Raw genomic sequence first — 26,419 nt, 5'->3', positions numbered from 1 at the left:
TCTCTCTCTCTCTCTCTCTCACTCCCACCCTCCTGTCTGCCTCTCCCCTCGTCTGTCTGTCTGTCTCTATCTCTCTCTCTCTCTTTCCTTCCCTGTCTGTCTGTGTCTCTCACTCTCTCTCTCTCTCTCTCTTTCCCACCCGTCTCTCTCTCTCTCTCTCTCTCTCCCCCCTTGTCTGTCTGTCTGTCTCTCTGTCTCTCTCTCTCTTTCTCCCGCCCGTCTCTCTCTGTCTCTCTGTGTGTCTCTGTCTTTCTGTTTCTTCCACCCCGCCTCCCCCCGCCTCTGTGTGTCTGTCTCCTCCGGCCCCGTGTCTCTCGCTCTCTCTCTGTCTCTCTCTCTCGTAATTTTGATGGTTCCTGGATGAATGATTGTGTAATTCCATCTTAAATGTGAATTTATGGGTGAAATAAATTACTGCTTAGCAAACACTTTGCATTCTGACAGCTGGGAAACTGCATTCATTCCATGAGGTAGAGCCAGGGCTTTTTGACTTCTTAACCTGCTTGACACGATTTGTGCCGTTCGACATTTAGTGAACTTGGGGAAAATTCCAGGGAGCTCTGGAGACTTAATGGTCCTGAATGTGGAAGTGTTCAAATTGTTTGCCTGAATTTGAATGGTTTGCTGTGGGTTTATTGTGCGGAAGAGTACCAACCTTCTTTGCACACAGTTATTGAAACAAAATTTGGTCTGAAAATGATGCTGTCAGTTTAAAAGCTGTCGGGCCTGTAGCTTGTGTAAGACCATCACACAAAGAGCTTTTAAATTGAGAGGAGCATGTGCCCTGTGGAACAAGCGAAAAATCAGAGGGACCCTAACCCCCTCTCTGCATCCAAACCTGTTGCGGTGCCAGTCACTAAGACAGATGTGCATGTATTATGGCTCTTGCATCTTTCCCCAAAGGTGAGTGGATTGGTGTAGTGAGGTGGGGTTTCAGTCCTGTTTCAAATGGAAGGTGACGGACTTACTGTCGTGTGTGACCTGTACACATCGCAAACACTGAGAGGGTCAATCACCCATCAGACAGTCTGAGAGGGTTTGGGGAGCAGCTGTTTGTACCCCTCGTTGGAGAACACAGATCATACTTAGCAAACGTTTTACCCGGTGACCCCATTTGGAGGATTGAAAATTGTCAGCACCACTGCATCAGAACTCTCAGAGGGGTTTGTTTGGGCAGGGGTTCAGTTGCAAGCTGACATTAGCATCCTTTTACACTCGGTCACTTACTCTCATTCTTTCTGTCTCATCTGGCTATCTCCCTTAAACCTGATGTCTCACTTTTGCACTCTCTCTCTTTTGCGTCTAATCTGCTCTCTTGAGCTCTATCACATGATCTCTCGCTCTCACACCAATCACTTGCTCTCTCACACTTGATCCCTTGCTCTCTCACACACCCAATCACTCATGCTCTCTCCCACCTGATCCCTCCACCAAGTATTTGATTGGACCAAATAAACTGGAATATTAAAGAATGACACTAGTTAACTGTTGATTCTCATCTGATGAGGTAACCAGAAGTTCCCCTGGCTGGTGTTGAGTTGTAAAACAGTTTCTTCCTAAACAGTCCAGTCTTTTCTCGTGTAAATTATATTTTTCTGCAGTCAAGGAGTGATAGGTAGGGAAGCGACATTAAACCTGTATTGAAGTGATACTAACCTCTGAACCGCACTCGGAGGGCAGTGTGTGCTGTTCCGATCACCACGTTACAGAAAGGACATTATAAAGTCACCATAATCCTGTCAGACATAGAGACACTAGAGAGGGTGCAGAGGAGATGAACAGAAAAGCATGGCTATACATTTCAGGAAAGGGTTGAAAGACTATACCTCTTCTGTCTTGGCAAAGAGTTGAACAGTGACTGAATCGAGATCTTTCAAACGAGGACAGGTTTTCTGCTGGATACTGGGTAGTGTTTCCTGTTGTGGGGAAGAGCAATCCAATCGATCGTTCTGGAGAAACCTCTTCCCTTACGGAGTTGGGAGAAGGTGGAACTCACTCCCTCAGGGAGTTGTTAAAATGAATAGTACAGAAACATTTAAGGTGAAGCTAGATAAGCATTTGGGAGAGAAGCGAGTAGAGGAGGCACAAGTGGGGCTTAAATACTGCATGGACTGTTTGGTCTCAGTGGCCTATTTCTGTTCCTTCATTCACAATATAATCATTTAAGAGGGAACTTTGTAAGGCTTAGAGAGGGACAAACATGAGGGAAACAAAGGGGTCAACAGAACTCGGAGACTGCTGCTGTTAAAGAGCCAGCAGTGGGCCAAGTGGGGCAAGGTGATACCTTAGTGATATTGTCACTGGACTGTTTTAATCCAGAGAGCCAGGTTCTGGGGACCTAGGTTTGAATCCCTCCACAGCAGATAGTGGAATATGAATTCAGTAAAAATCTGAAATTAAAGATCTAATAATGACCATGAAATCATTGTCTCTTGTCAGAAAAATCCCATCTGGTTCACCTAATGCCCTTAAAGGAAGGTAATCTGCCATCTTCACCTGGTCTGGCCTACATGTGACTCCAGACCCACTGCAATGTGATTGACTTTTAACTGCCCTCTGGGCAGTTTGGGATGGGTAATAAATGCTGGTCCAGACAGCAACTCCCTCATCCCAGGAATGTAAAAAAAACAAGTGCAGTGGATTAAATAACGTATGCTATCGTTTCTACGTTGTATGAAATAAAAAGGTAATATATTTTCTCTACACTGCCCCCATGGAACACTCCCAGGACAGGGACAGCATGGGGTTAGATACAGAGTAAAGCTCTTTCTACACTCTCCTCCTCAAACACTCCCAGGACAGGGACAGCACAGGGTCAGATACAGAGCAAAGCTTCTTCCATCTGTTGGATTGAAATGAGAGTTGCCCCAGGGGAGAGGGGACAAAAAAGACAGTTTGGTTGGGTGCTTGTTTAAAGCCTGTGATGATGAATCCGGGCATTAATACCCTGTTCTCGTCCAACAGGCTTCCTGTCTTACATCGAGTCCCAGCTGCTGTTTGCGCTCTGCTGTATCCGTGCTTCATGTTTCCTGCATGCTCGCCTGCTTAATCAAACCCTCCGCTGCCCTGCACATTACTTTGAGCTGACACCGGTTGGACGAATACTGAACCGATTCTCACAGGACATGGAGACGATTGATGATCGGATCCCAGCGTGTGTCGAGGACCTGCTGCTGTGCTTCTTCGATGTCTTGTCCACTGTGCTGGTGCTGGCTTACTCCATTCCACTCAGTCTCCTGCCCTCTGTTCCAATCGCTTGCCTGTACTTTTCTCTGCAGGTATTGGGGGGGAGGGATCTCATGAGAAACAGACCCTGCTGAGGGATATCCCTGTTAAAAACAGGTTCTCTTATGTATAAATCCCAGTATAACTACAGTACACAGATTGTATGATAATACCAAACTCCACTGGCAGCCTCTGCTTAGTTGGTTTGATTTCTGAAACAGTTAGACTGGGTATTGGAGGTGAGGTGAAAGACACAGCATTAGATCCCAGCAGAACATGTTGGTTTCAGATGAGAGGCGAGAATAAGTCTCAGGCTCAAAGTCAAGTTTCTGTGTTTACTTCGAACAATCATAGTTCCACTGTCATAAGTCTCATTTTAATTTTTTTCTGTCAAGTTGTTAATCTCTGCCCTTTGGACAGGTGTCAGTGCACTGCCCAATGCCAGTGTCTGACCCATTGAGCCACCACACCCCCAGCGCCTTCCCCCACAGTGAGTAGACGTTGCCTGGTGAGGAGTCAGGCTGGAGCTGGGTGAATGTGTGAGAGAAAAATGGATCCATTAGTTGCAGGGCACTGAAAGGAACTGTACCAGTCAGCTTCTTGTGATGACCATGAACTCTTGCTCTAGCTTTTTCTGTCTCTTGCTCACTTTCCATCTGCCTCTGACTGTTTCACTCCATCTCACTCTCTTCCCAATTTGTCCCAATTTGCATCTATTTCTCTCGTCTGGCCCTGTTCTTGTATCATATTAATCTGCACTTCCCTCTTCCCAACACATGCCCTGACACAGTGCCTGGGAGGAGATGGATTTTCCAGGGGGTTTGCTGAGATAGAGCTGGGGTCTGGTTATTGGGGATGACCAGCAGCCGGCCTCCTGTTGCTGGGTTTAAGAGTAACTGAGTGTTAGGTTTCCATGTCTGATTTGTGCACATGCAGTCTGTACTCAGCCCCTAAATTGGGACCATCAATACCAATTAACATCGTGAAAGATTACCTAGTTCACATTGCTATTTGTGAGATCTTTGTGTGCAAATTAACAAATGCATCTCTTCGATTACAACGATGCTTACGTTAGCTGTAAAATACTTTTGAGACCATCTATTGTTTTTGGAAAAAACGCTCTATAAATGCAGGATCTTCTTGCGTCCTTCCAGTCTCCCTGACGTTTGTAGTTGTGTGCTCTGTAGTGTTCTCTGTCCTTTCATTGCTTTCCCCTTTCTCGCACAGGACTCTTCACGCTAACGGCCAGCAGTCTGAGCCGGGCGTACTGTATGCTCAAGGCATCAAAGCTGATACACCTCCACATGCTTGAACATGTCCTCTGCTGTTCTCTGTCCTTCTTCGAGTCAACTCCCTCTGGGAGGATACTGAATCGCTTTGGTAAAGATATGGATACGATTGATGTCAACATTCCCGAGAACATTGATATATGGATTCGCTGCTTCTTGTACACGCTCGCAGTGCTGTTCATTTGCTGTGCATTGAGTCCAGCCTTCCTGCTAGTGACTGTCCCTTTGCTGCTCTTCTATTGGCTTGTTCAGGTAAATAGGACTGAGCTCTTGACTGGTAGGATTTGGGAATCTGAGTTGGGCAGTGTTTGAAGTGAACTGTGAATCCATGTGGGGTCTTGATATTCCAGTATTCTCGATGCTGTAGGATGGGAAGAGATTGCCTGCTTCGAGCTCTCTCCCAATTCCCAGATTAAAGCCCACCGGTAGCTTGAGTCTCACCATTAACAATTAATTGTACCTGGGATTAAACAGAAAGTGCTGGAGAAACTCAGCAGGTCTGGCAGCAACTGTGGAGAAAGAAACAGTTCATGTTTCAAATCCAGTGTGACTTTGCATTTGCAAAGATGGAAAGGTCTTGGGGTTTATATTGTAGAAAAAAAATGAGGAGCAAGTGGAAGAGAAGGTAAAGTCAGAAGATTAGTGTGTGGAAGAGATTACATATGACCGGTTTCACAGAACAAAATATGGAGTGGAAGTAGTTCCATAGAAGAGATGGAGAAGTCCAGAGCAGGTGTTAATGGTAGAACAGAGATCATGTCTACTGAAAGCAAAACCAAAAATTACCAGACACTGGGAGGGAAGGTAGACAAAACTGAAGGATAGAATTCATGGTCTGAAGTTGTTGAATGTGGTGTTGAGTCCAGAAAGCTGTAAAATGTCTAATTGGAAAATGAGGTGCAGTTCCTCCAGCTTGAGTTGGCCTTTACTGGAACACTGCACCTGACCTAGAACAGAAATGTGAGTGAGAGAGAAAGATTGTGGATTAGAAAGGCAAGTGGCCAGAAAGTCAGGGACACTCTTCCAGACTGAACAGAGGTGTTCTGTATATTGGCCACCCAGTCTGCATTTGGTCTCCCAGAGTCAAGGGAGATTACATTGTGAGCAGTGGAAATTATTAATTGAAAGAGGTCTGTGTAAATTGTTGCTTCACCTGGAAAGTTGGCAACATTTAACATGTGGTGCGCCATACGGATCACTGCTGGGACCTTGGCTGTCTACAATTTATATCAAAGAGTTGGATGAAGAGACTGAAGTTGGGGTTAATGATAGGATATTAAGTTGCACAGAGGACGTAAGGATATTGATTATAATATAGATAGTTGAATAGCCAAAAATGTGGCAAATGGAGTATAATGTGGAAAAATGTGCAATTATCTGTTTTGGAAAGAAGATTAAAAAGGAAGCATATTATCTAAGGTGAGTAAATGAAGAGGAATCTGGGTGTCCTCATGCATTTATCACATAGGCCAGAATGCTGGTAGAGTAAATAATTAGGAAAACTAATAGACTGTTGCCAGTTATTGTAAGGGGAATTCAATACAAAAAGATTATGATTCCATTATACTGGGCACTGGTGAGGCGAGTGGAATACGGAAGGATATAAATGCATTGGAATCTGTTCAGAGAGAGTTTACCAGACTGAAATCTGGAATAGAGTGAATTGTCTTGAGGAAAGATTGGACAGGGTGGTCTTGTATTTGTTGGAGTTTAGAGTAAGAAATGACCTCATTGAATACTAAGATTCTGAGGAGTCTTGACGGAGAGATGAATTGCGAACTAGGGATTACTGTTTCAAATAACAAACTCTTTTCTGAGAATCATGAGTCTTTGGAACTCTTTCTGAAAATGTGGTGGACGTAGAGTCCTCCAGTATTTTTAAAGCTGAGGTGGATAGATTCTTGGTGAGGGGGTAAAAGGTTATCAGGGGTAGACGAGAATGTAAATTTGAGATTAGTCAGATCAGCCATGACCTTTCCCAATGGCAGAACAAGCTTAAGGGATTGGATGGCCGATTCCTGCTTCTCATTTGTATGTTTTGACTGACTTGTACTTCTTTCAGTCTAGTCTACCATGATTGCTGCTCACAACGCAGTCGCCACATGTACAGAGAAGACCGAACACAGACTTGATAAACTGTGCAGAAAGCATGACCCAGCCTGTGGTCTGTTGCCACTCTAATCCATCATCTGATCATCCTCCACTCCACTTTCCTGTTTTTTCCTCATAATCCTTGATTCCATTACCAATTAAAAATCTCTGTCTCAGCCTTGAATATATTTAATGACCCAGCCTCTACAAGCCTCTGTGGTAAATTTCAAGATTCACTCCCCTGATCTCTGTCTTAAATGTGTGACCCCTCATTCTGAGATGATGCCCTCTGTTCCTAGACTTTCCCAGAAGGGAACCAATCTCTCCACATCTATCCTGTTAATTCCCCAAGGAATAAAGATTCAATAAGTCTCCTCTCATTTTTCTAAACTCCAATGAATACAGACTGAACCTCTCCTCATAAGACAGTTCTTCCATATGCGGTATCAGCCTTGTGAACCTTCTCTGGGCTGTCTCCAGTGCCATTATATCATAGATAAGAGGTCCAAAACTCTTCACAGTATTCCACAGTCATCTGACTAGTGCCTTGTACGGTTCTGTTAAAACCTCTCTATTTTTATACTCCATTCCCTTTAAATAAAAGCCACTAGGCCATTTGCCTTCCCTGTTATTCACCCTTTCAGTCTGGTTTTCTTCTTTTTGTATTCAATAGAGCTGACCTGTGTCCTGCTATTGACACTTAATCTGGATCGATCTCCTTTCTCTACAACCATTCCCTTTTCCTTTTTTCTGTGACACCTATGATCTCTAATCTCTCTTGCTCTCTAACCTCCCCGACCTTTGCTTCTGTTCCATTTGATCCTCTAACTTTTGCTACAGGACAAAACCTGTCACTTTCTCACCTCCCTCTTTTTAGTTTGGAAGAAGAGTCATACTGGACTTGAAACATTAACTCTCTTTCTGTCTCCACAGATGCTGCCAGATCTGCAGAGTTTCTCCAGCATTTTCTGTTTTAATTATTTGCTCTTGTATTCTACTATTGTGCTTGGGCCGTGATTGAACCCTGTCCATGAGGAGCATGAATGGCTCACTCTGTTTGATTGGCCAGTCATCTCCCTCAGACTGTACAACCACAGTCCCTGACTGGGAGGATTGAAAGTCTGCCTTTTCCTGATAAATGTCTGGGAGTGGCAGTGGGCTCTGCTTTGGAGAAGGTTCCCAGTCAATAATTATGCAAACTTGGAAGTACACTTTGCTTTGAGCCTGTGTCCCTCCCCAGTCTAATTTCCAAGAGCCTGACCAGTGTCTGAATTTACCTCTAAAGCAGCCCGTGCTGTGATGTTATATAGATTGTTTATCAGTACGTAAATAGTTCCTATTGTTGTGAGTGCACTTGTCTCCTGGTGCCCAGGCACTGGAGGGTACTCTCTGTCTACATCTGTGTCTGCCTGTGTCTGTCAGGGGGTGTCTTCATATCTGTGCTCAACACAACCATACATCCTGTCAGCAACTACCCATATACAGAGCAGACAGCTGTCAAACACGTGCTTGCTGCCTGCCCACATTACTGGGTGCAGGGATGAGTTGCAGATGTCTGTACTCCATGCGTAGGTGTGAGTGTCTCTGTTTGCAAATATGTCCACATGACAGTGTACTCACCTAGGTTTAACTTACATAATCTGAATATCATTGTACCGGCTCACCTGAAATCACCTCTTGTTTGTACTTTGTGCTGAATCCTCTGCCTTATCCAATGCACTCTTCTCCAATCATTGGGTAGAACGTGCCATTGAGTTACAAGGCTCTGGGCTCAAGTGTGGGTGAGGTCCAGGACTGACTCAGCAGTGCGCCACTGCGCTGTCGGAGGGTCAGTGCTGAGGGACCGCCACGCTGTTGGAGGGTCAGTGCTGAGGGAGCGCCGTGCTGTCGCACAGGCGATGTCTTGTGTGAGACTTGAAAGCAAGATCCCATCTGCCTGCTGAGGTGGATTTAAGAGATCTCAAGGGACTGTGCCGAAGTGGAGTGTGGTGTATAGAAGGCAGCAGTATTGTTCTGCAGATGAATTCCTACTGTGCCATAGCCTAAATTACCTTCCAACCCTTCTACCGTTGCTGCTCAATCGTCTTCCCTGTTAGGCGATCCTTCCAATCGACTCTGGCTAGCGGCTAGCTCCTACCTCCTGTCTTTTTCCTTAATTGTAATACCATTGCATCTCATTCAAGCTTCTCCTTCTCAAACTAGAGTGAATTCTATCATATTATGGTCACTGGTCCCTAAGGGTTCCTTCACCTTAAGCTCCATAACTCAGTCTGCCTCATGACACATCACCAAATCCAAAATTACCTGTTCCCTAGTGGGCTGTACCATAACCTGCTCCAAAAAAGCCATCTCAGACATTCCGTGAATTTCTTTTCTTCAGAACTATAAACCTGATTTTCTAGAATTAGAATAGAAATGTATTGTCATGTGTTCTTTTACATGAGAAATAGAATGAAAACTTTAAGTTGCCACACAACACCTATATTAATGACAGAAATCATACATAGTAAAATAAAATTAAGGCAAAGTTCCTCATAGTTCAGTTAATGTCTCCTGGGGTCAGGGAAAGCTGATTTAGGAACGTTGGAAAACCCTTAAGATGCAGCCAGGCCGAGACTGAGACCCCTACTCCAGGCCAACACCGCTATTTTAAGCTGGAAGCCCCCTCGTTACTGAGCTGGGAAAAACCACCTGTTCCCCATCCAGTGCTTCTCCAGACCCTGCCGCTGATCTGCCCTCTGTCTCTTTCATCAACTCTTCCACACCATCAGGCACCCAAGCCTAGCTGCTGACCTTGAGCCTCGGCTCAGCCTCGGACCTGCACCTCACTTGCTGGGAGACCCTGGGCTGGGGTAGAGTCGTGTCCAGCTCACTCTGGCATTGCTGCTGCTGGAGGAATCCTCCTTCACTCACCACACTCCAGGCTTTAAAGAAAACAGCAAAAGTAAAAAGAAGAAAAAAAAGAGAGAAAGCCAACAGGAGCAGACGAGACCTGGGCTCAGCTCTCCTACTCTGTCATCATCTTGGATCTTGCCCAGTCCACCTGCATATTGAAGTCTCCCATGATTATTGTAATAGTGCCTTTCTTACATGCCTTTTCTATCTTTCTGATTTATTTTTCTCCCTGCATCCTGACTACTGCTAGGAGTCCTGTACACTTATCTCATCAGGGTCCTTTTCCCCCATGCAGTCCCTCAAATCCCCCACATGGATTCTCTGCCTTTCAATTCTATCACTTTTTGCTATTGATTTAATCTCATTTCTTATTAAACAAAACACTCCTTCTGCCCGTCCTTTTGACAGGACATATCCTTGGATATTGAGTTACCAGCCCTGATCCCCTTGTAGCCACGTCTCTGTGATACCCACAACATTGTACCTGCCAATTTCCATCTGTTCTACAAGTTCATTTACCTTGTTTTGTATACTGCGTGTATTTAGGCACAACACCCTCAGTCCTGCGCTGACTGCTCCCCTTCTCATAGTCATCTCCCTCTCCCTCTCTGTCCCTGTTGGCCTGGAACGATCTGCAGTTTCTCGAGTTTAACGTTGGGTCTGTCACCCCCTCCAATCCCCATTCTTTTTGGGATTGACGACTTTTCTGCCCCCAGCGGCTGTCTGATGCTGAACCCTTTACAGCCAGATTTCATTGAACGATGGAATGGTTCCCAGGCAGGAGGCCATTCAGCCCAATGTGCTACATTCAGTGCCATCACAGAGAACTTCTTCCCAGCTCCGTTACATCACTTGAATCCACTCCAGCTTCAGCTCATCTGCAGCTGAAACCCTCGCTCGTGTCTTACACTCACCTATTCCCACACAGTCCACACTGTGCCGTCGATAAACCTGAGAGCATCAAACTCTTGCCACACTAGATTGCCTGTTATCCTTGTTTGCTGAGCCACGCTGGCTTCAGGTGCAGCATAGCTTTGATTCTAACCTTATGCAATTTCATTTTCCTCTCCATCCGTGACGTCCCCTGCCTTGTGTCTATAATTTCCTGCAGCCTTAACTCTCTGAACCCTCCTGCAGTCCTCTCATTCTGGTCTCTTGGGTAGCTCCAGTTTTTGTCCCCACACCATTGATGGCCAATGACCCAATCTCTGAAACTGCCTCCCTCTCCTTTTCCCCTTCTCTTTTATCTCGATCCTTCTTTGAGATGTTCCTTTTAAACAAACTCTTTGATCAACTTATTGCTCACCTGATCTTTTGTTAGCCTGAAAATTGCACCAGTGAGGTGGCTTGGGAAATCATGCTACATTAAAGTTGCAAATTTGTCTTGTTATAGATTTGACTCCCTGCTGTTAACAAACAGACACAAATTGTGACTTCAGGGGGGCAGGCTGTTGCTTTGGCCTCGTGGGGAAATCTCACAGTGGCCAAATAGACTGCCAGGAACTCTCGATTTGTATTTCTCTTTAGGGTAAGTGGAAAGCTACTTCTGCATTGATGAAAGTATGGATTATTGAAGCGTTCACACCACTTCCTGATGTCAGACTTCACAGAACCGTGTTTGGAAATGAGTAGGATTTCTTGCTGGTGCACTTTTTGAGGGCTGTTTGTGAAGCTGTCCCAATTTAAAGGAACAAAAACAAAGTTGCTGGAAAAGCTCAGCAGGTCTGGCAGCATCTGTAGAGGAGAAAACAGAGTTAACGTTTCGGGTCCGGTGACCCTTCCTCAGAACTGATGGTGGCTGGGAAAACGTCAGTTTATATGCAGAAAAGATAGGGAGGTGGGTAGGGTAGGGAGTAAACGATAGGATAGAGCCCAAAGAGAGAGGACAGTTGGACAGACGAAGGAGTTGCTAACGATCAGGCTGGGAGGGTGAATAGTTGTTAATGGGGACTGTTAGTGACTAACAACAGGGGGTGTGTAATGGCAGGCTATGTGGTAACAAGGCCTGGTGTGTGGGGTGGGGGGCTGGGACATGGGAGAGTTTAGGCCCTAAAATTATTGAACTCAATATGGAGTCCGGAGGGCTGTAGGGTCCCCAAGCAGAAAATGAAGTGTTGTTCCTCCAGCTTGCGTTGGGCTTCATTGGAACACTAGCAAGCCGGAGACACAGATGTTGGCCAGGGAGCAGGGTGGTGCATTGAAATGGCAGGCAACAGGTAGTTCAGGGTCTTTTGTGCGAGCAGAACGTAGATGTTCTGCGAAGCGGTCGCCAAGTCTACACTTCGTTTTCCCAATGTAGAGGAGACCACATTCTGAGCAGCGAATGCAGTAGACTAGATTCTTGGAAGTGCAGGTGAAGTGTTGCTTCACCTGGAAGGTATGTTTGGGCCCTTGGATACTGGGGAAGGGGGAGGTAAATGGGCAGGTGTTGCACCTTTGCCGGTTACAGGGGAAGGTGCCGTAGGGCTGTGGGGAGGTGTTGGGGGTGAAGGAAGTGTGGACCAGGGTGTCCCGGAGGGAACGGTCCCTGCGGAAGGCGGACAAGGGAGGGGAGGGGAATATGTGTCTGGTGGTGGCATCTTGCTGGAGGTGTAGGAAATGGCGTCCGATGATCTTCTGGATATGGATGCTGGTGGGATGGCAGGTGAGGACAAGGGGAACCCTATCACTGTTGCAGGAGGGAAGAGAAGGGGTGAGGGCAGAAGTGCGGGAGATGGGTCGGACCCGATTGAGGGCCCTGTCGACAACAGAGCTGGGGAATCCTCGGTTGAGGAAGAATGTGGACATTTCGGAGGCTCCCTTATCGAAGTTGGCCTCATTTGAACATATGCGACGGAGACGGAGGAACTGAGAGAATGGGATGGGGTCCTTACGGGAAGTGGGGTGTGAGGATATATAGTCCAGGTAGCTGTGGGAGTCAGTGGGTTTGAAATGGATATTAGTGGCCAGTTTATCCCCAGAAACGTCGAGGAAGGGAAGGGAGGAGTCGGAGATAGACCAGGTGAAAGTGAGGGCAGGGTGGAAATTGGAGGTGAAATTAATGAACTTTTCCAATTTCAGACAAGAGAGGGAAGCAGCACTGATGATATCATCAATGTATCGGAGAAAGAATTGTGGGTGGGGGCTGGAATAGGACTGGAACAAGGAATGTTCCATGTACCCCACAAAGAGACAGGCATAACTAGGGCCCATGCGGGTACCTATGGTAACCCCTCTTACCTGAAGAGAATGAGAGGAGTTGAAAGAGAAGTTGTTGAGGGGGAGGACAAGCTCAGCCAAGCGGAAGAGGATGGTGGTCGGTGGGGATGGTTCAGGTCTTTGCTCCAGAAAGAAGCGGAGAGCCCTAAGACCCTCCTGGTGGGGAATGGATGTGTAAAGGGATTGCACATCCATGGTAAAGAGGAGGTGGCTGGAGCCGGTAAACTGGAAGCTTTGAAACTGGCGTAAGGCGTCCGATGAATCATGGATGTATTTGGGTAGGGATTGGACCGGGGGGAGAAGACTGAGTCAACTGAGTCCAGCTTAAAGGAGTTTGATTTGTCCTCGCCAGATTTCCTAGTCCTTCCTGATTCTAGTGGGAATGGTTAGGGCTAGCTTCTCCAGTTCTACTTCCAATCAGTTTTGCTGAACACAGATGGGCTACAATTGGAATAAGTGAGGATCAGTTTCCAGTGAATGAGTTGTGTGTATGTGTATACATATCTATGGGAGCATGTGTACAGAACTGGGATGTGTGTGTGTGTGTTTGGGGGTGTTGCCCACACATAGTCATTGTGTTGCTCTGTGCCTGTCCTTGGGCACTGTCAGTACTGTTCTGTTAGCTCATGGGAGGATCCCTGACACTGCAGGGGCTGTCGCTGTTACCCTTCCCTCTGATCCTATCCCCTTGCTGTTGCCAGTGCTCCTGTTTGTCTGCTGTGTAATGGCGCAGTGTTACCAACATGCTTGTTATTTTAATGTGACAGATGGTCTCGCCCGTGATTATTCTAACCACTGTTGGTGGGTTTTTTATTTCCACCTTACAGCGGTTCTATGTGGCTACTTCTCGGCAGCTGAAGCGCTTGGAGTCTGTTAGCCGCTCACCCATCTACTCGCACTTCTCAGAGACCATCACCGGCTCCAGTGTCATCCGAGCGTATGGGAGGCAGAACAGCTTCATCCTGATGAACGATAACAAAGTTGATGCAAACCAGAAGAGTTATTACCCAGGCATTGTGTCAAACAGGTGAGACAGAGACCCCAGAACATCGTGAGCACATTGTCATCCTCCACTTACACAGAAACAGGCCCTTTGACCCATCTGCTCCCTGCTGCTCTTTCTACTCTGCACAATTCTCTTTCCATCCCTATTTATCACCATATCCTTCTATTCCTTCCTCCCTTTGTGTGTTTATCCAGCTTCCCCTTCAATATCCCTGTACCACTAACAGTCTCTGAGAGTGAGTTCTACATTCATCCCAGTCTCTGGCTAGTTTCGCCTAATTCTCAATTGGTTTTGTTAGTGACTCTCATTGATGGCTCCCAGTTCTGTGGAAATATCTCTCCATGTCTACCCTTTCCGTAATTTTAAAATAACCTGTATCAGGTCACACCCTCAGTCTTCTCATCTCTAAAGAAAAATGCCTCTTCAATCTTTCCTGATAGATATAACTGCTCTGTTCAGGGTTTGTTTTACAAATCTGTCTTGCACCGCCTCTACATCCTTTGAAATTCTAAATAATTCTGGTCTTCGTGCCAAACTAAGTGTGGACTAACCAAATAAAAGCAAAATATTATAGATGCTGGAAATCTGAAGCAAACAAATTACTGGATAAACTCAGCAGGTCTAGCAGCATCTTGGAAAGACTTACTGTTCGGGTCTGGTATGGATCATCTTTGGAACTGAAGGTTTAACCAAGATTGGATACAAGTGTAACATAATTCTCAATTCTATCCCTCAAAATGAACCCTGAGGGAGAGATGAGTCTCCAGTGATAATTGGGGTTGGGATTGGCAAGGGGGACACTATTAATGGAGGGTGTGGAAAAGAGAGGGGTTTGGGGAGGTGGGGAGAGATGGGGTTGGGAAGAAGTGTGGTCTGGGCAGTGCGGTTCAGACTGAGAACTGAGGAAGTCTGTGCAGTAGGTGCTGGGAGTTGCAGAGCTCCCATCCAGCTCTGATTCTTCTCCCTACTCCTCAGATGGCTTGGCATCCGGATTGAGTTTATTGGTAACTGCATCGTCCTTTTTGCTGCTCTTTTCGCTGTGATTGGCCGAGCTCATCTGAACCCAGGGATTGTCGGCCTGTCTGTATCCTACGCTCTGCAGGTAAGGACCCCTTCCACCCTCCATGCAAAACATCACCTGTCTTAGCTTTCAGTTTTATCTTTCACTCTCCCTCTGGATGTCTCAAAGTTCCTCCGAGCTGGAGAAATATCTTACTCCATATCACGAAAGGAAACTCAGCAACCAATTCATGCACAGCAAGCCCCTGTAGTTACAATGACATAATCACCAGATAATTTGTTCCAATGATGTAAAGTGAGGAATAAATATTGGCCGTTGGACACTAAGGAGAACTTGTCTGCTCTGTTTAAAAAAGGTCCGATGGCATCAGTCACAAGCAAATGGAGGAACTGGAGTAGGCCATTCAGCCCATCCAGCCTTTGTCGTCATTCAATGGGATCACCTTTGCCCATATCCCTTAACACCTTTGGTTATCAAAAATCTATCAGTCTCCCAATTTAAATTTAACTGAACTTGCACCAGTACCCATTTTTGGAAGCGGCCTCAAGTTTTTACCACCCTATGGGTGTAAAAATATGTCCTAATTTCATTCCTAAAATGGCAGAATCTAAATTTTAAACTGTGCCACATCATCCTAGACACCCCAGCTAGCAGAATCAGATTCTTGTTTCAGGTTGATGACCTTTCATCAGAAGCCTGTCCACAGATGCTGTAGAACCTCCTGAGGATTTCAGAACAAATCAGTTATTTTTATCTACTCCACTGTTACCTTCAATACCCTAAAAACATACAACAATTTTTTTTATTCATTCATGGGATGGGGGCATCACTGGCCAGACCAGCATTTAATGCCTGTCTGTAGTTGCCCTTGAGAAGGTGGTGGTGAGCTGCCTTCTTGAACTGCTACAGTCTGTTTGCCATAGGTGGATCGACAATGCCATTAGGGAGGGAGTTCCAGGATTTTGACCCAGTGACACTGAAGGAACAGCGACATATTTCCAAGTTAGGATGGTGAGTGGCTTGGAGGGCAACATGTTCCCATATCTCCGCTGCCTCTGTCCTTCTAGCTGGAAGTGGTCATGGGTTTGGAAGGTGCTGTCCAAGGCCCCTCAGTGCATTTTGTACACATTGCTGCTACTGAGCATCTACAACACAGATTAAAGCTGACACCTCGATTTCATAATGGTTTGTACAATGAGCAAATCTGATTCTGGGAATTGCTGAATTAGGAGGCTTGTATTAAATTACTAGAATGTTCTGTCTAATTGTACAGGTAACCATGTCTTTAAACTGGATGGTGAGGATGACATCTGACCTGGAATCTAATATAGTGGCAGTGGAAAGAGTTAAAGAGTACTCAGAAACCGAAACAGAGGTACGTAACTCACTAAACTCCAGATATTTTGTTGTGGCTGGGGAGGAGGTGAATGTTGGAGTCGAAGATTTGAATACCATTCGAGTAGGCTGCTTTGTCCTAGATGGTGTCAACTTTTTTTGAGCATTGTTGGAGCTGCACTGATCCAGACAATTGGGGAATATTCCATCACATTCCTGACTAGCAGATGGTGGACAGGCTTTGGGGAGTTGGTAAGTGTTACGCACTACAGCATTCCAAGCCTGTAGCCTGGTCTTATATAACACACCAACACCCCCCCCCCCACTGCCGCCCCCCCGAGTTGACTATTGAAGAATGATGGTAATGCCCTTGAATATTAAGGGAAGCTGGCTGGATTCCTTCTTGTTACATACAGTAGTTGTTTGGCATGGAAGTTACTTCCCCCTCATCAACCCAAACTTGAATTGTGCTTCGGTCTTTCTGCATTTGTGCAATCATCAGTAAACATCTTCCCTCCATCATAAGGTCAGAAGTGGGGGTCATTGATGAAGCAGCTGAAGCTAGGACACTACCCTGAGGAACTCCTGCAGAGATGTCCTGGAGCTGAGATGACTGACCTCCAACAACCATGACCATCTTCCTATGTGTCAGGTATGACCCCCAACCATGGAGAGTTTGCCTGATTTCAGTTTTGCTTGGGCTCCTTGATGCCCTTTGTTCCAGATCAGAGAGCAGGTTCCAAAATGGTTGGTTAGAAATTTTCCCAAGACCTCCCTGAGGAGAATTGGACCAGGCAGCATCATGATAACAAGAGACCTTGCATTTAGGGTAACGAAGTGAGGTCTTGATACATATTCACTCATCATATTAATTTTCTCATTCTCCACCAGCTCACCATGGGCTTTAAAGGAAATGTGAATGATGCCAAGCAGAGGCTAAATGACCCTAATCCTTTGTCTAATTGCAGGCTCCATGGGTAATTGAGAGTAATCGCCCTCCAGAGTCCTGGCCACAGGCAGGAAATGTCGAGTTTAAAGGATACAGTGTGCGGTACCGAGAGGGTCTGGACTTGGTTCTCAAGGGCCTCCATCTGAACGTGCAGGGTGGAGAAAAGGTGGGCAATGGAAACCATCCCCAGGTCATCAGAAACAGATAAACTAAATAGTCTTATTCCATTTAATGCTCATCCTGTGTGTGGAACTGCAGGAGACAGGCAAGATATTGAATGAATATTTCACGTCAGTATTTACAATGGAGAAGAACATGGAAGCTAGGGATCTTGGGGAAATAAATAGCTCTCAAAGAGCTCATATTACAGAAGAAGTCGTGCTGGAATTCTTAAAACGCATAAAGGTAGATAAATCCTTGGGACCTGATCAGGATTTTCCCAGAAATTTGGGAAGCTGGGGAGGAGATTGCTGGGGCCTTTGCTGAGATATTTGTATCATTAACAGCCACAGGTAAGGTGCCAGAAGACACTCATTTCACTAAGGTGGTGCCACTGTTTTAAAAAGGCTGTAAGGAAAAGCCAGGGAACAACAGACCGGTGAGCCTTAGGTGGGTAAGTTGTTTTGAGGGGACTTGGAGACAAAATTTACATGTATTTGGAAAGGCAGGGACTGATTAGGGATAGTCAACATGGCTTGGTGCATGGGAAATTGTGTCTCACTAACTTGACAGAGTTTTTTGAAGAGGTGACAAAGAAGAGTGACGAAGGCAGAGCAGTAGACATCCGCACAGACTTCAACGAAGCGCTTGACAAGGTTCCACATGGTTGACTGGTTAGCAAGGTTAGATCACATGGGATCAAGGGGGAAGCTAGTCAACTGGATACAAAATTGGCTTGAAGGTAGGAGACAGAGGGTGGTGGTAGTGAAGGATTGCTTTTTGGACTGGAGGCCTGTGACCAGCTGTATGCCATGAGGATCAGTACTAGGTCTGTTATTTACATAAGTGATTTGGATGCGAACATAGGAGGTAAGGTTAGTAAGTCTGCAGATAACACCAAAATTGGTGATATCGTGGACAGTGAAGTATAAAGGGACATTGATCAGATGGGCTGGTGGGCCGAGGAGTGGAAGATGGAGTTTAATTTAGATAAATGTGAGGTGCTGCATTTTGGAAAGGCAAACCAGGGCAGGACTTGTACAGTTACTGGTAGGGCCCTGGAGTGTGTTGCCAAACAGAGACTGTAGAGTGCAGCTGCAAAGCTCCTCGAAGGTGGAGTCGCAGGTAGACAGGGTAGTGAAGGCGGCATTTGGTATGCTTGCCTTCATTGATCAGTGCACCGAGTACAGGAGATAGGACGTTATGTTGCAGCTGTACAGGACGTTAGGGAGGCCACTTTTAGTATACTGTGTACAATGCTGGTCACCCTCTATGGGAAGGATGTTGCCAGTACTGGAGGGAGAGTCTGGGCAGGCTGGAGCTATTTTCCCTGGAGCATTGGAGGTTGAGGGGTGACCTTATAGAGGTTTATAAAATCATGGGGGACATGGATAATGTGAATAGGCAAAATCTTTTTCCCAGGGTAGGGGAGTCCAAAACTTGAGGGCATAGATTTAAGGTGAGGGGGAAAAGGATTTAAGGACCTGAGAGGTGACTTTTTCATGCAGAGGGTGCTGCATGTATGGAACAAGCTGCCAGAGGAAGTGGAGGAGGTGGGTAAATTGCAACATTTAAAAGACATCTGGACAGGTATATGAATAGGAAGGGTTTAGAGGGATATGCCAAAAGCTGGTAAAGAGGTTAGATTGGGATATCTGATCCGCACAGATGAGTCAGACCAATGAGTCTGTTTCTGTGCTGTATGACTATCAGCTCACTGGTTCTATTCCTTGTTCCATCATCTGTTTTTCCGATTACTGGATAAATTTACCAATTAATTAGATTTCACTGTAGGTTGCACAGTTGATTTTATTGAAGTGATGTACTCTTCTGAATCTCAGTGGGGATGTTTGGGAGATGGTTGTAACCATGTTTTTTTGGGGCGGGGGGAGGAAAAGAAAGATGAGAGATTGTCACAGGGTGGGTGCAGTATTGGTGACCTGATTTAGATGGACAGGGCAGCAAAGGCTGATTCAACTGTTTTCCAAGAGGACACAATGAGGGGAAAAAAACTGGGCAAGATGAATGTAGTCTTGATCTGGGTGCTTGCTAAAAGCTGGTTTAAAATGAACAGATTCTCAGCTTCAAAAAGAGAATGGGGTAAATACCTGAACAGCCAGGTAGTGTCTCAGGCTCATGTAGAGCCTCTGCCTGTGCTCAAAGATCCTAGTGAAAGGTGATTTAGTTGGGAAGCGAACAGAGGCGCAAGTGGATTTCTCTGCAATTTGTCTGACAGAATCAAACCAAAAACCGAGCCGCTGAGGAACCTCTGAAGAATTGGCAAGACAAGGCAGCAAAGCACAAAGTTTCCTAGAAGGCAGTGAAGTTAATGAGAGAGCATGAGGAAGACCAGATAACTAGTGGTGTTGGTTAGAGACAGGAGGGTGTGGGGCTAGCTGGTGTATGATTGATCGGTCAAACTTGGGTGAATGTAGCAGCTTGGAACAGTACACATTCACTGTACAGGTGTGTTGCTAACTATGTCTGTGGTACAGGTCGGTATTGTTGGACAGACAGGAGCTGGTAAATCTTCGATGACACTTTGCCTCTTCAGAATCATAGAGGCAGCGGAAGGAGAGATTATCATTGATGGGGTAAAGATTGCAGATATTGGGCTTCACGATCTCCGATCAAAACTCACCATCATTCCTCAGGTAATTATCATTACTAGCTTTCTGCTGTTACAAATGGTGATTTTTGCCTGTACAGTTAACGGAGCTGGAGAAACACAGGCCAGGCAGCGTCAGTGAAGTTGGAGAGTTGACATTTCGTGCCTAGACCCTTCATCCTGATCCGAAACGTTGACTCTCCTGCTCCTCTGATGCTGCCTGGCCTGCTGTGTTACTCCAGCTCTGCACTCTATCGACTCCGACTCCAGCAGAGTCTGTGTTAACATAGCTGCTATTGCTGCATTTGTCTATTGGCAGAAGAATCTCCCAAAATCACCATGGTAACTTTAAAGACAGGGCTAATCTGCTCCATACCACTGTGTAGTACTCAACCGGTAATGCACTAGAAATGTCTGCCTGGATGCTGTGGTGAGGGTTCTCGAGTAGGGTTTATATACCCACACCCTTCTGGCCCCTCTCTATGAATAGCTTCTCCAATCCACCCCAACCCATGATGACACTGAGGAACTCTCTGCAAAGTCCAAGACACCAGCAATCTAGCAACTGTCACTAACCTTTGACCTGACCTTTAACTCGTCAACATGTCTCTAATTTGGATTGAAGATGAAATCTCAAAGAATGCTCCACTAGCAGGTGAAAGAAGAGTTGGTGTTTGCTGGTTTATTTTCAGTAAATCATAAGTGTTTGTAACATAGGTACAAACAAATGCAAGAGAATGCTACTCAGCCCCTCAAGCCTGCTCGACTTTTTGAGCTGGTGACTTAGTGAAACCTCAGTGATGCTCCTGACTATCCAGACTAATCTTTCACCCGTTTGCTTACCAAAAAACTGTACACCTCCAACAAAGTCACTGCCTTTTCATAAAGAATTTAGCAACTGATGATCCTTGGGGTCTCCATCTGTTTTATATGGGTGAGCAAAGTTCTAGATTGTTCTTGCGGGACAGCCATCCTCTCCATATCGACACCATCAAAACCCCTCAATCTTATCAAGTCATCTCTTACTCTATAAAACCTCCAGTTGTCAGAAGCCTACTTGTACAATTTTTCCTCCAAAGACACCACACCCAATTCCAGGTTTTAGTCTAGTAAACCTTCTCCAAACTTTTAACAAACTTACATCCTTTAAATGAGGCCAGCAGTCCTGTACACACTTCTCCAGATGTGATCTCACCAGTACTCCGTAAAACTGAGGTATAACCTTCCTCCTTTTGTATTCAATACTCCTCGCAATAAGTCAGCTCTGCAGTCTCTCCCCATTTTAGATAACATGCTTTTTATTCTTCCTGCCAAAATGGACAATTTCACATTTCCTACCTTCTCCTCTATTTCCCAAATCTTTGCTCATTAACCACACTTATCTTTTTACAGATTCACATCCTCTTCACAATTTCTTTCCAGTTATTTGTATCATCAAATCTGACAATTCCTTCTGTCCTTCATCCAAGTCATTTCTATAAACTGCAAACATTTGACATCCCAGCACTGATCCCAATGGCACACCACTTGTTTCATCTTGCCAAACAAAAAATAGACCCTTTTATGCTTGTTTCTCTTTGCTGTTAGCCAAATGTCTATCCACGCCAATATGCTACCTGCTACATCATTTTATTTTCCACATTTTATCAAGTGCCTTAGAAAGCCTTAACAATTTCTGATTGTGAAACTTAACTATGCCCAGCGGATCGTGGAGTCTTCATCATTGAATAAATTTAAGGTTGGGATAAAAGATTTTTGGTTACAGGGAATAGAGGGACATTCAGGAAAATGGATCAGCTATGATCATTTTGAATAAGCTCACTGGGCCCTATTACTTGAGTTCTTGACAGTTCAGTTCCCAGTGTCAAAACTGCACAATCAGAATGGACTGCCTTGTTTCACCACAGCCAGGTATCCCATTACTAATTCCTTAGGAATTGTCTGTTCAAGGATCCTGTGCTGTTCTCTGGATCATTAAGGATGAATCTTGACCCCTTCAATCAGTACTCGGAGGATGAAGTTTGGAAAGCTGTGGAACTATCCCATCTCAAACAGTTTGTGAACAGTCTGCCAGCCAAGCTGGAGCATGAATGTTCTGAAGGAGGAGAGAACCTCAGGTAAACCCGACTCTAATGATCAACTTCTTTTAACTTCAGCAAGTCAGAGTGACACAGTGGTCCCAGACACACTGCTTCAAAATGGCCAAGCCTAAACCTCTGACATCGCTCTTGCTTCACTGTCACTAAATCGCTATACTGGTACAGCAGAAGGTTCACGTTATCCAAACAGTGTCCACTATTAATCAGTCACGTTACAGCTAATTTGCATTAACAAAATGCGTTATAACAGAAATACCTGTATATAAATGACAAAAAAAGTGGACTCAGCACTGATCCTTCTTGTAGCACGCTGCTGGTCACAGGCCTCAAGTCTGAAAAGGAACCCTCCATCACCACCTACCTTCAAGCCAATTTTGTATCCAAATGGCTAGTTCTCCCTGTATTCCATGTGATCCAACCTTGTCAACCAGTCTTCCATCTGGATCCTTATTGAAAGCCTTACTGAAGTCTGTCGCTCTGCCTTCATCAATCCTCTTTGTCACTTCAAAAAACTCAATCAAGTTACTGACAATTTCCCACACTCAAAGCCATGTTGACCATCCCTAATCAGTCCTTGCCTTTGCAAATACATGTAAATTCTATTCCTCAGAAGCCCCTTCAACAACTTACCCACTACTGTTGTCAGGCTCACCAGTCCAGAGCTCCCCGGCTTTTCCTTACCACCTTTCTTAAACAAAGGCACCAGATTAGCAAACCTCCAGTCTTCTGGCACCTCACTGGTGGCTATCAATTATGCAAATATCTCAGCAAGGGGCCCAGCAATTAGTTCTAGTTTCCCAGAGTAGTAGGGTACACCTGATCAGGTCCCAAGATTTATCCACCTTTATGCGTTTTAAGAGGTCCAGCACCACCACCTCTGTAAGATGGACACTTTAAGATATCTGTATTTATTTATTTCCCCAAGTTTTCTAGCTTCCATATACTTCTCCAAGGAATACTGATGCAAAATATTCATTTAGTATCTTCCCCATCTCCTATGGTTCCACACATAGGCAGCCTATTCTCTCCCTACTTACTCTTTTGTCCTTAATTTATTTGTGGAAACCCTTCTTGGATTTTCCTTAACCTTATTTGCCAAAGCTATCTCATGTCCCCTTTTTGCCATCCTGATTACCCTCAAGTATACCCCTACTGCTCTTATACTCCAATGGATTCACTGTATCTCTGCTGTCTGTGCCTGACATATGCTTCCTCCTTATTCTTAACCAAAACCTCAATTTCTCTTGTCATCCAGCATTCCCTTCACCTATCAGCTTTGCCCTTCACCCTAACAGGAACATACTGTCCCTGGTCTCGTTATCTCATTTATTTGAAGGCTTCCCACTTTCCAGCCGTCCCTTTTATCTGTGAATATCCACCCCAACTAACTTTAGAAAGTTCTTGCCTAATACTGTCAAAATTGACGTTCCTCCAATTTAGAATTCTGACTTTTAGATCAGGTCTATCCATTTCCATAGCAATTTTAAAATTAATAGAATTATGATCACTGGCCCCAAAGTGCTCCCCCACTGACACCTCAGTCACTTGCCCTGCCTTATTTCCCAAGATTAGGTCAAATTTGCCCCTTCTGTAGTAGGTTCAGCCAAATACTGATTTTAAAAAAATTCCTCTCCATCCAAGCCCTTAACACTATGGCAGTCCCAGCCTATGTTTAGAAAGTTAAAATCCCCTGTCAGTACCACCTTATTATTCTTACAGATAACAGAGATCTCCTTAAATTTGCTTCTCACTTTCCTGCTGACTGTTTGGATATCTATAATACAATCCCAAAAGATGATCATCCCTTTCTTATTTCTGAGTTCCACTCACTGGAATATCCTAAGTACACCCATAATGTTATCCCTAACCAACAACACTGCTCCCCTTTCTATTCTATCCTGGAACATTAGGCTGCCAGACCTGTCCATCCCTGAGCCACATCTCCGTGATAGCTATCTCAGCTCCACATTCCCAACCATGCCCCGAGTTCGTCTGCCTTACCTATCAGGCCTCTTGCACTGAAATAAATGAAGTCTTACTTCATTTTCTGCTTTGCTGCTGCCTGCCTTGACTATTTGACTTACTGCTTTTCTCATCTGCATCAGCCTCAGACTGATCCCTTTTCTCATTCTCTGGGTCGTCTACTAGTTTAAATCCTTCTGATCAGCTCTAGCTAATCTCGCTAGGGTATTAATCCCCTTCCAATTCTGGTGCAACTCGCTGTCCTTATACAGGTCAGTTCTACCCTAGAAGAGATTCCAATGATCTGAAAATGTGAATCATTCTCCGTTGCACCAGCTCCTATTTTTAACCTCCTGCCTAATTTCCTATTTTGTCACCTCAACCTCGTCCTTTTCTCTTCTTATGTCATTAGTTCCAGTGTACAATGACCTCCTGCAGATCTCTTTGACTACCCCCCCCACCTTTGGGAAAGCCACAAGAGACTCCTGCACTCGCTGCCTATTCTCCCAGATGTAGCCCATCTACCTGACTGTATCTGCAGTTTTTCTACCTTCCTGAAACTGCCATCCATCAGACCCCCAGCTCCTGTAAATTCCTCACTGCAGCAGCAGTTAGAGACAACCTATTCATGCGATCCAATAGGATTCGCAACCAAACACACTTACTGCAGACATAATCATCAGGAACATTGAAATTCATCCACATCTGACAGGAAGAACACTAAGCTGCAAAGATGGTCTTTAACAATCTAAAGACCCACCAATAGCACAGAAATACAAATCAGATCTTGGCAACGACAATAATGTCTTTTAGGGAAGGAAATCTTCCACCCTTACCTAGTCTGGTCTAACATGACCCCAGACCCACAACAATGTGGTTTACTCCCAACATAGCACATGGTCAAGGCAGCAGCTTACCATACCTCAAGGACAACTAAGGTCAGGCAATAAATGCTGGCCAAGCCAGTACACCCGCGTTCCAGAAATGTTTTTAAAAAAAAAACTGTTCTTTAAATGGCCTAGTGAGTCGCTCAGTTGTAGCCCATATTGCCTACAGGCAATACAGACTGGCCTGACCAGTGACACCACTGGGACTAGTACAAAAAGCCCATATTGTACATGACTCAAATGTTAAATAGGACGCAGAATGAAAAACCGAAGATTTCAGTGTCATGAGCATCAGTTCTTGACAGGCTTAGTCTTGGCTGTGACTTCATGCCAATGCACTGCTTGTGTGTGAAAGTGGTCACTTGGGCTAGATTAGAGAATCCAGTCAGAGAAAAGCTACAAACCAACAGCAGTCAGCTGCACAGTTCACCACAGTTAATGACTTTGAAAACCAATCCCTCAGTTTCATTGTTCTGATTTAAATTCCTTACTTTATCCCTCAGTGTGGGGCAAAGGCAGCTTGTGTGCCTTGCAAGAGCCCTCCTTCGAAAGACACGGATTCTGATTCTTGATGAGGCTACTGCGGCTGTTGACCTGGAGACCGACGACTTGATACAGTCGACTATCAGGACCCAGTTTGAGAACTGTACTGTTCTCACCATTGCACATCGTTTGAACACAATCATGGATTACACCAGGTGAGACAGGGTGACCATTTAAAATCAATAACATGACAATGGATTCCAGCTGGAAGCAGCCATCTAATGACCATTGAATGATTTTACTCACCTTTCTTTCTGCAGGGTCTTGGTGCTGGAGAGGGGGAGGATAGCAGAGTTTGATACACCAAGCAATCTCATTGCACAGAAGGGAATCTTCTACAGCATGGCTAAGGATGCTGGGCTGGTATGAGCTAAACCGTTACAAACCTTTGCAGCAAAGATGGTAGAAATCCTGGGCACCACGCTGGGAATTAGAGCTTCAGACCAACTGGTTCCGAGGTTAATGCCAAAGAAAATCCATTCTCACTCAGGAGACCAAGAGATTGCTTCTTTTTTGTAAAATCACTGAACAGCACTCTATTTTTGTACTTGATGTATTTATACGTTAAGCATTTAAGTGCAGGAGTTTGATTCTTTGTAAATATATAAAAGGAACTCCAACTACAGGAATATGACCCCTACAGGAGTTTGCTGTTTCAATAAAACAAGATTTTTACAAAAGGTATATCCATGGACCTGACTCGACGCGGGCGGGCGAGGGCGCGGGCGCGTGTCAGCACCATGGTAAAAAAGGAATTAGGAAACAAGTTGTTTCACCGAGAACAGTTATCAGACTCCCTATACCAAGCAGGACTCAGCTAGTAAAGTAGCCAATACACCAGCATACAAATAGCATGCAATTATAGTAACTTTGACAACATCTGAATGCTGGTTTGGTGATCCAAATGACTGTTGCATTCACTTTTCCAAGTGTTTTCCAGCCAATGAAACAGTCAAAGGCGTCCAGATTACCACAAAGATATTGCAAACAATGAGTTTTTTTTTCCATGGAATGTGGACATTGTTGGTGAGGTAGGCAGTTGCTGTCCATCCCTAATTGCCCTTGAACTAAACTGAACCAATACCAATACCAATACCATTTCAGAGGACAGTTATGGGTCAATCACATTGCTGAGAGTCTGGAGTCACCCGT

The 26,419-nt window shown here is 45.1% G+C and overlaps 1 protein-coding gene across 8 annotated transcripts in view; it reads left to right on the top strand.

Annotated features, from left to right (window-relative positions):
* abcc3 (ATP-binding cassette, sub-family C (CFTR/MRP), member 3) overlaps positions 1-25,951 on the top strand; it is a 116,400-nt gene extending 90,449 nt beyond the window's left edge. For 2 of the 8 annotated variants that reach the window (XM_048610739.1, XM_048610745.1), the window contains 9 exons: positions 4,453-4,766; positions 13,526-13,725; positions 14,680-14,806; positions 15,999-16,100; positions 17,029-17,175; positions 19,664-19,822; positions 21,727-21,893; positions 25,228-25,422; positions 25,528-25,951. In XM_048610739.1, the coding sequence (XP_048466696.1) occupies positions 4,453-4,766; positions 13,526-13,725; positions 14,680-14,806; positions 15,999-16,100; positions 17,029-17,175; positions 19,664-19,822; positions 21,727-21,893; positions 25,228-25,422; positions 25,528-25,636 (1,520 nt within the window). In that variant the 3' untranslated portion in view covers positions 25,637-25,951. Of the gene's footprint in view, positions 1-2,964; positions 4,767-13,525; positions 13,726-14,679; positions 14,807-15,998; positions 16,101-17,028; positions 17,176-19,663; positions 19,823-21,726; positions 21,894-25,227; positions 25,423-25,527 lie in introns of those variants that run through there. The other 6 variants (XM_048610746.1, XM_048610740.1, XM_048610744.1 and 3 more) reach the window with 6 other exon arrangements.
* Positions 25,952-26,419: the final 468 nt, after the last annotated feature.

Source organism: Rhincodon typus, chromosome 23 (genome assembly GCF_021869965.1).
Source record: "Rhincodon typus isolate 14 chromosome 23, sRhiTyp1.1, whole genome shotgun sequence".
Lineage (NCBI taxonomy): Eukaryota > Metazoa > Chordata > Chondrichthyes > Orectolobiformes > Rhincodontidae > Rhincodon > Rhincodon typus.
The sequence above is the reverse complement of the archived record's forward strand: the minus strand, read 5'-3'. Positions and strand labels throughout refer to the sequence as shown.